Raw genomic sequence first — 12,872 nt, 5'->3', positions numbered from 1 at the left:
GTCATAGACAAACTTTTGTTCTGCTTTTGCCTTTCCTCACCAAAATTCCTGCTCCTGCACAACTCCTGCACAGCAGAGCTCCAAGCGTGCCCATTTTGCAAAGGAATTCCCTAAGAGGAGAGGACAAAATTTTAGGGAGGCAGCAACTTGGACATATTCAGACCCTTAATTTTAGAGGATGTTAAAGAAGAAAGATAAAAGTCCCTAAATAGTATTCACCAGGACGTAGCACTAGGGGTGAGGAGAGACTCTACCATAAAATCATTTCCCTCACAATCATAAGACAAATCGAGCAGGTTATGCAGAGCATCAGTTCCACTTTTCTCCATGCACTGTAAGCCACTGGCTGCTCATTAGCACAGGGTAACAAACTGAACATTGTAGTGGTACCTCTTAACTTCCTTCTGTTCTTTGGAATGTTAGTTCTTCACCTTACATGTGTCCAATGCGGTCCATTTTTGTTTTACTAAACAAAGTTTCCTTATGTCCTGTACAAAACATAAGTTATTATATATATTTTGTTTTAACCCATTCTTTTAGATCTCTCCTAAGCTCCCTCAGTGTGTTTGCCAGATGTGCAGTAAGACTACAGGCTAATTTCCCCATAGCTCTGATATATCTTTCATGAACGTACATTATTAACTAGATTGTGAAATGTCCTTCAGACAGCCTCCTTATGTTGTGAACAAGTAAAGTTCATGGTTCTGTCTCGCCTCTTAAGGTAGATCAGGTCTGAGAAATACTCTAACAGAGCTTCTCAAAGTGCCTTTGTCACCCATCCAGGTACCACAGAAAGTTTTATTGATCATGTAGATGGTGAGAATTTTGTGTATAAAAGGTGTCAAGACAAGCCAGCACAGGAACCACCTCTCACACAAGACATCAGTCGGGGAAAGACCTGTAAAAACCCAGTAATTCTGTTGCTGAGTCCCAGGCTGTGGAGATGCAGCTAGAAAGCAGAAGTGAGAGCACTGCTAAACTCATGTCAGAAGTGGACACGGTAGTGTTGCTAGGCCACAAACCATGGCAGGCAGCACAGCCTACCACAAAATAGCTAGTGTAAGGGAAAGGCATGCTGGGTATGTACCTGTGTCGGATAGTGCTAGCTTCTAGTTTTGCAATATTATTAAGAAACAGAGATATGGTTGTTACACTTATGTATATGTTGTGATTACTGCTTATATAAGGATTTATTTTTAGTTACTGCTGAAAAGGTATAAATACTTAGCTCTGTATCATTGCATATTGCTTATTGCATCCAAACAATCTGCCCCGTCTCTTCCATCACTGACCACCACTTGCCATCTGGTGTCCCATGTGAGGATGGGCCTGCTCCTAAGTGACAGTCGGTGACGCCCTGCAGAGCTTCAGTAACTCCGCCGAAGGTAAAGCCACAGGAGAAGTGGGAGCCTTTGGAGCTGTGGTTAAGCTGCTGGAAGAAGCGGGAGCCGCGCCGGCCAGCAACTGATCCTCTGAAAAAGAGGTGAGTGGCTGCAGGGAGCTATGGGCCAGGGTCAGGGGATGACCACCCTACAAAGAGACATGTTTGACCTTATGTCAAAGCTGCTGGACAAGCAAGGCAAACCTTTGCCTGCGCACAATTTAAAAATTATACTCCGATGGACTGCTTCCAGACTGCAAGGGGTGACTCAGTCCACAATTTTTACAGTGGATCTCTGGGACAGAGTAGGAGTGGAACTTTGGAATGCTGTAGCTGAGGGTGATAAAGCTGCTGCAGAGATGATTCCCTCCTGGAAAGTAATCTTTGAAACTTTAAAAGCTCGGGAAAAATCTCTTGGTAAAGATAAAGAGGATGCCCCTTGCCCCCCCTCTGCAGAAGCAGAGCCTCAGAACTCTTTACAATCTGAAAAGACTGTGCATCTTTCACTAAAGGCTCCAGCCCCCCTTGCAACAAAAAGGGAGAAGAGCTCCTCACGATCCATAAAAACATTTACTACTGGCTATGCTCCAGCTGACAGCAGCAAGGATGAAGGAGAGGATCCTTTTGACCCCAGACCCATCGATCCTGAAAAAGAGCCAGATTTATTTCCCCCTGACCCTCACGATACCTGGGTCCGCTTGAAACAACAAGCATTAAAGGAAGGGGATTTCGACTTTGCAGACAAAATTGTGGCACCGGGACCAAGAAAGCAAACTGCTCATTGGGAACAGCTGTCTTTCCCAGAGCTTAAGGAGCTTTGGTGGGCGGCCACAGAGCACGGCATTAGTTCGCCATATTTTGTGAGCCTGCTAGATTCTGTGTTTGCAGCTCATATCATGACACCGTATGATTTAAAAACACTGGCACAGCTGCTGCTATCGCCCACTCAAAACTCTTTATGGGAAAAGGAGTGGGAAAAAGGTCTACAGGATCTGCTTCTATCTTATGTGGGTCATGTTAATGAGACCCTGGCGGGCCTCACGATTAGACAGCTTATGGGAACAGGACCATATACTGATCCAGCCATCCAAGCCCGAGCCATTCCCAGGGAAGCCCTTGAGGGAATCCGAGATGCAGCTTGCCAAGCCTTCTTGAAGGTCCCTGATGCAAAAACGCCTCAGAAATCATTCACAACTATTGTCCAGGGGCCCCAAGAACCTTATATGCAGTTTATCGACCGCCTTAAGCAGGCTCTCGATTGCCAAGTTGATAATGCAGAAGCTCGTGAAATTTTGCTTTTGGAGCTTGCTGTTGAGAATGCAAACGCAGACTGTAAAAAACTCCTTAAGTCCCTGCCTAATCAAAATCCAACTCTAATTGAAATGGTTGAAGTGTGTAACTGTGTTGGCACAATAGAACATCTATATGCGACCATGGCTGCAGCTCTTGCAGCCGTGAGAGGGCCCCCTGCAACTTCAGGAGTCTGTTTTGGCTGCGGCAAACCCGGTCACTTAAAAAAGGACTGCTCTGCTCTGAAAAGAAATAAACCCAAAACCACTCCTGTGTGCTCACGGTGCCGCAGAGGCCCCTATTCTGCTCACCAATGTCGCTCTAAGTATGACTCCGAAGGTTGCCTGCTCCAAGGATACCAGGGAAACTGGAACCAGAACGCAGGACGGTGGTGCCGCGCTCTGACACAGATGCCTCAGCTGCCCTCGCAGATGCCAGTCCCGCAGATGCCCAGTGGAAGCTTCCCTCAAGTCTTTGCCCAGCAACTGCAGGTGGTGCCAGATTGGATTTATACATCTCAGCCACAGTAATGTTATGTGATTCTTCTTTTCATTTACTCCCTACAGGAATTTTTGGACCAGTAGGGCCCCAAAAAAGTGCCCTACTTTTGGGAAGGTCCTCAGCCAGCCTTTCAGGACTTTCTGTTCTCCCTGTGGTCATGGACTTAGATTCTAATGACGAACTTAAGATCATGGTTTGTACCCCTAATCCACTGTGTTTTATCCCATGAGGAACCTGCATAGCTAAATTAATCCCTCTTCCACATGATTCACCACCTTCTGTAGAAAAATATAACACCAGGGTGGGAGGATTTGGTTCTATAGGGACCCCACAAATACTATGGGCAAACAATTTCAGGTAAACATCCTACCTGCCAATGCACCCTGTCATTACAGGGACAACAAATAACGCTCACCAGTATTTTAGATACCGGAGCTGACGTCACTGTCATTTCTCAAGATAAGTGGCCCCCTAACTGGGCCCTCATGGAGGTGCCCCTGGCCCTCACCGGGATAGGAGGAAGCAGCTGCAGTTATCAAAGTCACCATCTGATTCAGGTGACAGGACCAGAAAACCACACAGCCAGTGTAAGGCCATTTGTTTTACCTGTGCCCATAGTGTTATGGGGACGAGATGTACTCTCTCAATGGGGTTTCAGAATTCAGTCTGATTTTTAATGGGGACTATTGAATTATGCGACACCCTGAAATTAACCTGGAAAACTGATATGCCTATTTTGGGTGGATCAGTAGTTCCTGACATTACTTAAACGGCACGCACTCACCAAATTGGTCCAGGAACAGCTTCAAAAGGAGCACATTGTCCCCTCCACCAGTACTTGGAATTCACCTGTGTTTGTCATTAAAAAACAAACTGGCAAGTGGCACTTACTCCATGACCTCCGTAAAATTAATGCTGTTATGGAGGACATGGGGGTGCTCCAGCCTGGCCTCCCATCTCCTACCATGATCCCTTGAGATTGGCATTTGACAGTCATTGATTTAAAGGATTGGTTTTTTGATATTCCCTTGCATCCTGAAGACACACCCAAATTTGCCTTTTCTGTCCCAAGCACCAATATGCAGGCACCCTTGCAAAGATATCCCTGGGTTGTCCTGCCTCACGGCATGAAAAATAGATGCACTATCTGCCAGTGGTTTGTTGCAAAAATTCTCAGCCCCATTTATGGGGACATACCTGACGCTATTTTATATCATTATATGGATGATATTCTAATTGCTGCAGAAAAACAAGTCTTGGAGAAAGCCTTAGCCCTTGTCAGCGATGCCATAACCCAAGCAGGACTTTGTGTTGCTCCTGAAAAAATTCAGTGTCAACCCCCTTGGAAATATCTTGGCTGGCAAATTAGAACCCAGCGTATTTCTCCTCAGCCTTTACAAATTCAAACCAACATTTTTACTTTGTATGATGCTCAAAAGCTTTTGGGGACATTTAATTGGGTTCGTCCCCTGTTAGGAATCTCAAATGCAGATTTGAGCCCTTCATTTGCTCTGTTAAAAGGGGAACCAGATTTACTATCACCTTGGCGGCTTACACTGGAAGCTTGCCAAGCATTGCAAAAAGTAGCTGATGCTATTTCAAACCTGCAAGTGGCCCGATGGGCTCCTGAGTTGCCCTTTTCTCTAATCATTTTAAATCCGGCCAAGAAGCCCCATGCTTTAATCTTTCAGTGGGACCCTAGTTTGCCAGATCCTTTATTAATCACTGAATGGATTTTTCTGCCACATCACATGTCCAAAACTGTCAGCAACCAACATGAAATGTTTGCTTTGCTCACTGTAAAAGCTGGACAGAGACTTGTTACAGGTGTAGATTTTTGTTTGATTTGCTTGCCTATTACTGCTGTTTATTTACAGTGGCTACTTCAACAGTCTGAAGTGTTTCAGATGGCTCTCACCGATTTCTCTGGACAACTTTCTACACATCCCACACAAGCTCGTGGCAGCCGGTTTTAATCTCTTAACACGACCCAAGAGAAGTGAAGTTCCGTTGCAAGCATTAACTGTTTTTACAGATAGAGCTGATCACAGCCACAAGTCATTAATACTGTGGTGGGACTCAAATCTCAACTGATGGGACTCAGATGTCACCACTGTTTCAGGATCCCCTCAAATTGTTGAATTAGCAGCCATTATACGAGCCTTGGAATGCTGGCCTATTCCTTTTAACCTAATAACTGATTCTGCTTATGTTGCAGGACTTGTGGAAAGAGCTGAAGCTGCCGTGTTGAAAGATGTGCCTAACGCAGACTTGTTTTATTGGCTGCAACAACTTGTTTTCCTTTTAGATGATAGACAGGAGTTGTATTTTGTAATGCATGTTAGATCTCACACTACCTTGCCTGGCTTCATTGCAGAAGGGAATTGCCAGGCAGACCTACTTATGCTACCTGTGCAAGTGTTACCTGATCGCTTTTCCCAGGCAAAAATCAGTCACTCATTTTTTTCACCAGAATGCTGCTGCGCTGGCAAGAGCTTTCCCTTTGCTTTCTCACCAAGCCTCTAGCATTGTGGCTGTGTGCCCAGACTGTCAAAGACACTCCTTTCCCTCTCTTGCTGGAGGTGTTAACCCTAGAGGACTCCAGAGCCTCAAAATTTGGCAAACAGATGTTACTCACTTTCCCAAATTTGGCAGACTTAAGTATATACATTCCTCTATAGATACCTTTTCAGGTGCCCTGTTTGCATCCTGTCATACAGGAGAATCATCGAAAGATGTTTGCTGTCACTTTATAACTGCCTTTGCAGTCTTGGGAATTCCTTCACAGATCAAAACTGATAACGGCCCAGTGTATATTTCCCAGAGAGTTGTAAATTGTCTTGCCCTCTGGGGAGTGACACACAAAACGGGGATTCCTCATTCCTCAACAGGCCAAGCTATTACTGAGCGAGCCCACTGTTCACTAAAGCGTCTTTAATTTCGACAGAAAGGGGGAATGGGGAATGTTACCCCAGCTGAGTGGTTACAGAAGGCATTGTATGTTTTCAATTTTTTAAATTGTTCCCTGATGGATTCCAACCCTCCGACTGTAAGGCACTTCGGCAATAATCGACAGTTAGAGGTTAAACAGAAGGCTCCAGTCCTTGTTAAGGACCCAGAAACAGGTAAGATCCTGGGACCTTATCCCCTCATCATATGGGGAAGGGGTTTTGCCTGTGTTTCTATAGAGAATGGCCCGAGGTGGATCCCAGCTAAGAACGTGAGACCCTTCAGAGAATCCTTGAATACCTGTCCTGAGAATCCTGAGGATCCTGACCACCCTGGCACACTATCAGCGGAGACCCCAGCCATTCCAGTCTCAGCCTCAGTGCCAGAGATCACAGAGGACACCTCCGCCCGACCACCAGCTCAGCCTGCTTCTACTTGATTCCAGGGGACTTGATCTGCAATTATAGCTTTGACTTGATCTGGAGTCCACTCTGGATCAGGTCGAAGCTATGATCCCAGATCAAGTCTCTCTTCGTGAGCAGTATTGGAAACGGTTTAAGGAGAGACTTGGACTTGAGAACAACCTTATTCCTTGTTTTATTTGCAAGGATTATTCCCATCAAGTGTGGGTTTTGTGTCAGTGTCAGAAGTGTCAGAAGTGTCAGAAGTGTCAGAAGCGGTGGTATTGCATATCACATCGCCCCCATGGCAACTGCCCACAGTGTGATGTTTTGTGATATTCTTATGGTAATTGTATCATTTTAAAATTTGTGTGTGGACAAGAGTATAGCTGGCTTCCACATTGGTATTTTTGGGAGCTGGATCTGCCTTTTCAGGCTGGTCCTCCTAGTAGGACTCTTTCTCGATGAAGGAGAGGTGGTCGCAATGCCACCCCTTCCAGAACGCAATGTTTGGCTTACGCTGGCTGAAGCTTTATACGAGTCTACGCTGTGCCTGTCCATGACCTCCCCTGGTGACCATTTCCAAACTTGTTTGGTAGCTATGCCCTTAGTGGAGAGTGAATGGGATGCTTTATTCAATTTAACAGTTTGAAGAGACTGTACTGCTATGGGTCGAATTGAGCCGACCTGGTGGTGCCAGGAAAGTTGGCGTAAAAAGGCTGGTGAATCAGCCGGGTGGTATTTTTCTAACAAAAATGGGCTAGGAGTAAATAAAGTTCTTAACTTTCCTCCTCTTTCTATGCCACCTCAAGAATTAGATATTTTTGGATCCATGCAGTCTTTAGCGTGTTTTTATCTAAATGATACTAACAATGACAAGAGAAAATTCGGCCTTGGTATTTCAGGAACAGGAATTTACGCCAATGTTTCTGCCTGGTGTAACCATATTTTGCCTCAGCAATTACTCCTGGAAGCACTGCTATTGAATTATTAGACAATGTATTTTTGATATGTGGAAACAGAGCTTGGAAGAGAGCACCGGGTAAGGCCATAGGAGGTCCTTGTACTTTTGGGTGACTAATGATGTTTCACTCTTTTCAGGGAAACTTACCGTCTTTGCACAAGCTGGTGTGAGCAAAACGCAGCACACACACATATGGCCAGGATTGTGATGATAATGTTCAGTCTTGGAACCTAGGAGCCCGAGTGTTTGCCTCTATTATCCCATCTATTGGAACAGCACATGCACTGAAAACCCTGAATAACCTTGGCTGCTGGCTTGCAAAACAAAATAATGCTACTAGCTCTGCTTTAACAGGCTTATTAACAGATGTTGATAGCGTGAGACATGCTACACTGCAGAATAGACCTGCAATTGATTTTTTGCTTTTGGCACGGGGGCACAGTTGTGATGAATTTGAAGGCTTATGCTGCATGAACTTGTCTGATCACTCTTTGTCTATTCATGCTAACATACAAGCCCTTCGAGATCGTGTCACCAAATTGAGAGTTGTTAGTGATAACGACTGGCTTGGAAGCATACTTGGAGGATGGGAACTTACTGGCTGGCTTACGCATTTAGATAAAGCAGGAATTTATATTTTAGCCATGCTGCTGCTTAGGATGACTTGTCTGCCAGGTGTTTTGCAATGTGTTTGGAGACTGATTGATAAGTCAACAAAGAAGATTTTACTCGTAGATAAGAGAGGGGGAGATGTGGAGGTACAGCTAGAAAGCAGAAGTGAGAGCACTGCTAAACTCATGTCAGAAGTGGACACGGTAATGTTGCTAGGCCACAAACCATGGCAGGCAGCACAGCCTACCACAAAATAGCTAGTGTAAGGGAAAGGCATGCTTGGTATGTACCTGTGTCGGATAGTGCTAGCTTCTAGTTTTGCAATATTATTAAGAAACATAGACATATTTGTTAGTGTTTACTGCTTATATAAGGATTGTTTTTAGTTACTGCTGAAAACGTATAAATACTTAGCTCTGTATCAATAAAACTGGCTTATTGCATCCAAACAATCTGCCCCGTCTCTTCCATCGCCAACCAGCACTTGACACCAGGTGAGTTCCCAGAATTTTCAGAGCCATGCAGAATGTTTGTGGCAGAATTAGAAGCAGTTTACCCCTTTAACAGTGGGATATTTTGGATGCCTTGGGACTCCTCATGTCAAAATCCTTTTCAACAGCGAAAAAGACTAAAAGTTGTGTGCAATTTGCTGTTTCTCTGATTGATCATCATCAAAAAAGGCTCTGTGTATTATTCAGTTCAGTGCTCAGTTCACTGAGATTGCTCATGTGGATGAAGGCACTTTCAATTGCTCCTCTTTCCTTGCCTGTCTGAATTTTTTCCATGTGCTGTGGGACACAGAGGAGGGAAAGGAAGAACAGCAAGGGGGGAATCACAATTTCCAGCTGTTTTCTTCTGATACCATTAACAAAACAAGATTCTGTTGCAATTATACCTTATTATATAACTTGGAAACAGAAGATGCCCTCAAATTTTAGTTTAAAGTGTTTATTTACTTATTTTATATTTCAAGCTCCCAAATACTGTGAGTTTTTGTGGAGCAAAGACAGAGCTAAGCACTGGTTTTGATTCACAGAGGACCCTGCCATGTACCACACATGGTACTTGCCAGCCCAAGGACTCCTCTAACGCCACAGCAAAAAGCATCTCCAAGAGAGTGGGGAAAAGATACAGTGAGATACAAGAGTATATGGTTCCTGCTCCTACAAATTCCCACATTGCTGTCTTTGCTGAGCCACATTTTTTTCCTATCCACAAAACTTGCTCCCTCACTTGTGCCTGACTGCCCCATGTCATTTATATTATAGGAAAGTCAACAGCACACGATATTGACTCCCTATCCCTCAGCAATATTCAAGAGCGATTTATAAATGCTTACTAGTGCTACCCCAGTTCCAACTTCATTGTTCCATGTGTATGACTATATCTTTGCTTTACGATTTTCCATGTCTTCATCCATGCCTGTCTCCCATTGCAGCTGCTGTTTGCACTTAGGAAGGCAGAATATTCTACATGTCTCTGCAAGGTCTGCTATTTCTAGGTCCCATCCCACTGCAGTGCCCTGCAGCTTAACCTGGCAGAAAAACTTCCTTTACCTATACAGACATCCTTACTTGCTGAGCCAGTTGATGGGTGGGAAAGTAAAATTATCTCCTAAAAAAATCATGGGCCACGGTGCAAGCATAGTGTGGGTGTTACCAACAGAGGGGCTGATATTGCTGCACGGATAATCAACTCATCTGCACAGTCCATTGCATGTGCCTGAGAAGCACAGATCAAAGTCAAGCTGCTTGATTCCCCTTTTTCTGATACTTTGTGGCTCATGCAGTTCATTCCACAGGGGGCATTCAGGGACATGTTGGAGGATACGGGATTATGATCCTCTTGGACCTCTTGTGAGGGCAAGGTACTATATAACTGCAAAATCTGACAGTTTAGCATAGATTTACTTAGTTCCTGCTAAAAGACTCGACAGAGTGAGACAGGCACGTGGCATTCAGAGCAGCATTGATTAGAGTTTTACTGCATCCTTCTGTCTAGAGGCATCAGTCACTTCCACAAGACAACATCATCCAAAGCCTGTGGTTCCTGCTGCTCAACAGTGTTGTGCCCTGAGTGGTGACACCCCGAGCTGTGTTACTGCAGCCCCTGACATTATCACGGCCACTTACCCCTCCTCAGTGCCTCTGCATCCATGTCAGGTATTGTGCCCGTAATCCCTTTTAAATAATAAGATCTGACAGGCCAGGCACTGCCAGCTAGTTATGGACACCCTGAGCAAGTTACAGGTCACAGGGCTGAAACCCAGATGGCTTTAACCACTCAGAAATAACACTGATTCACAGCCTCAAGCAGCCTACTGAGAGACGGGGATGGAGAATGCAGATAAAAATAAGGAAACCAATCCAAAATGAACACTTCCTGCCCATTATAGCAATGGGTTTCACCGTGGCAGCCAGCTCAGCTGAAAGCTGGTTTGTGTTGCACTGAGGCTCAAGTGGCTGCAGGAGGTGAGAGTCATTCAGATTGAGACTCACCTCTGTCGTGGTATTTGCCCTCCTCTTTCAGGGGCTACAGGATTTATGTTCACTTTGACCTGCTGCAAAAATCCAGTCTCTCAACTATGTACTGCCCTGGTTATGCTGAACCACTGGTTACTTAACCTGGAACTCACAGGAAAGGAAGGGTGATTTTATGATGCACACATGAAAGGGTAATATTTTGGAACATAATTCTGAATGCTTTGCATGAGAAACTTTAAAAAAGGAAGATTCTCAGCCCCTTCTGAAAAATTGCAAACTATTTTAAAACAGAATTCAAGCTACCTATACCAGAAATAGAGACACCTGAAATCCCTCCAGATGCTGTCAGTAAGTCCCTGAATATATTAAACGCATGTTTTGTTTGGCAGTAATGTTGGTGGGGATTAAGAAAACTATTAAGAAGAAGGTTGGAAAAATCCCTTTATAACATAATGACAACAAACATTTACATAATCAGTGGAAAGGAGAATAAGAAACTGTCTTCAAGCTTTACCAAGGCAGCATGTTAACTCGTGTTTTCTGTATGATGGCATAGCAGCACTGCAAAATAGCCTCACTATAATTAAGTACTCCGTAATTTGCATGGCTTAAGGCTTGAATGCCAACATAAGCTATGGAAAAGCAGGGATATAACATTTTCAGATGCCAGACAGGCATTTGTGTTAGTGAAGTTTTCATGGGACGAGACATACCTCTCCACATCAGGCAGTGAAGGGTGCTGGCCCCGGTTCCTCCTGTGGAAGGGTCTGACCAAGAGCTTTCTGCTGGCCACAAACCACTTGGGAAGATCTCAGCCTTTTGAAAGCCCTTTGAATTAAGAGAGCCTTGGTGCTGGCTTTGTCTGAAGATACCCGGCATAATTTTGTGACTTACAGCCTGTCCCAACACGCCTGTGATAGGACTGTTTGTGTTGGCAGCTCCTGCAGACAGGACACGCCAGCCTTGGCAGCCTGGAGCAGCACCTGGGTGACAGTGTGAGCCCCTGAGCTGCAGTTTCAGCCCAGCCAGGCAGAAGGACATGAGTGATCAGTGCACCAGTGCACTACACCAGTGGTGTATTTGGAGTCTGGAAAAGATTGTTGCCCTACCTTATCAGCACAAGCTCATGCTGATGAAGTTACTCAAAACAGCAAACTGCTTGTGTGATCCTTTTTACCACTTCCCCACCCTCCTAGAAGAATCCTCCATCTCCTAGCACCAGTCATAGTTGTGAATTCACCTTAGGTCCCACAGCCATGTTCTCACACACCTGGGTATTCCCCTAGGGTCACGGGGCACACATACGCACCCTTTGCACACACAGCTTTCCATTCTGGATCAGATCATGGCTGCATTCAGTTTGCTCTTTGATAAAAGTCACTTGCACCTGCAGTGTTTCTATTTAGGTATATATGGCACATAAATAAATTACCCTGTACCCTTCACGGTGACCCTTTTGTAAATTTTCATTCGAAGTAAAGCATAAAAAGTAGTGGTAAAGCAAAACCCAGAAATACAGTCAAAATGGAGTTTCAAAATGTATCTTGACACATGTGCAGTAATCATTGGTTCCTCATGTAATGAAACTATATTTAACCTTTTCCCTATCTTCTGGCTAGGTTTTGTGCAATTCACAACGGAAACACTTGGAAGCAGGCAGATTTTCCCTTTTCAGATTAAACACCTTGCTTCAGTTGTCATAATATGCTTCTTTCCCACTTCGTTACTATTTTTTTCACCATCCCTTGTGCTTGAGAAACAAAATGACTTGCCTCTAGAGGCAGACAGCATTTTTCAGGAAAACTACATTTTTTCCTGTTTGTTTAACTGAGATTGTCATTTTTTAACTGAATTAGTTAAAGTGAAATAAGATTTCACATATACAAAGAGCAGCCTTATACAAGAATGTAGCAAAAAATAGAAATTGTCAAAGACCTGTATAAAAAAAAAAAATTAGTTCATGGCTTTGTGTTTAGAAAATGTCAGGAAGTTACAAAATCAGTTACAAGACTGAAACATGACACTCACAAGCTTTTCGAGAAACACAGAATGTAAAAGAAAGAGACTCCAAGTATAATGCAAAGGCTGAGAAATTTACAACTTACGTCAGTATTTTCCATGGTTGCTGAGTTCTCTTCTGTGTGATAATTGCTTGTGCTGGTGCCAGAGCTCACCATCATCTGTGGGAGATGGTTTTCTCCAGAGATCAGTGTTCACTCATTTCTCTGGTGGCATTTCAAGAGCCTGTGGTGTTCCTACTGGATCTAGTTGGGTCTTCTCCTCTTTCCCCA

General features: G+C 44.3%; 1 protein-coding gene across 1 annotated transcript; it reads left to right on the top strand.

Moving 5' to 3' along the window:
• Nucleotides 1-1,503: 1,503 nt before the first annotated feature.
• LOC108448087 (endogenous retrovirus group K member 113 Gag polyprotein-like) lies at nt 1,504-3,201 on the top strand. The gene has a single exon (XM_017739969.1). It carries the CDS (start codon nt 1,504-1,506, stop codon nt 3,199-3,201), a length of 1,698 nt encoding a protein of 565 aa, XP_017595458.1.
• Nucleotides 3,202-12,872: the final 9,671 nt, after the last annotated feature.

The sequence above is a fragment of the Corvus brachyrhynchos genome, unplaced genomic scaffold (assembly GCF_000691975.1).
Source record: "Corvus brachyrhynchos isolate BGI_N302 unplaced genomic scaffold, ASM69197v1 scaffold27, whole genome shotgun sequence".
Classification (NCBI taxonomy): Eukaryota; Metazoa; Chordata; class Aves; order Passeriformes; family Corvidae; genus Corvus; species Corvus brachyrhynchos.
The sequence above is the reverse complement of the archived record's forward strand: the minus strand, read 5'-3'. Positions and strand labels throughout refer to the sequence as shown.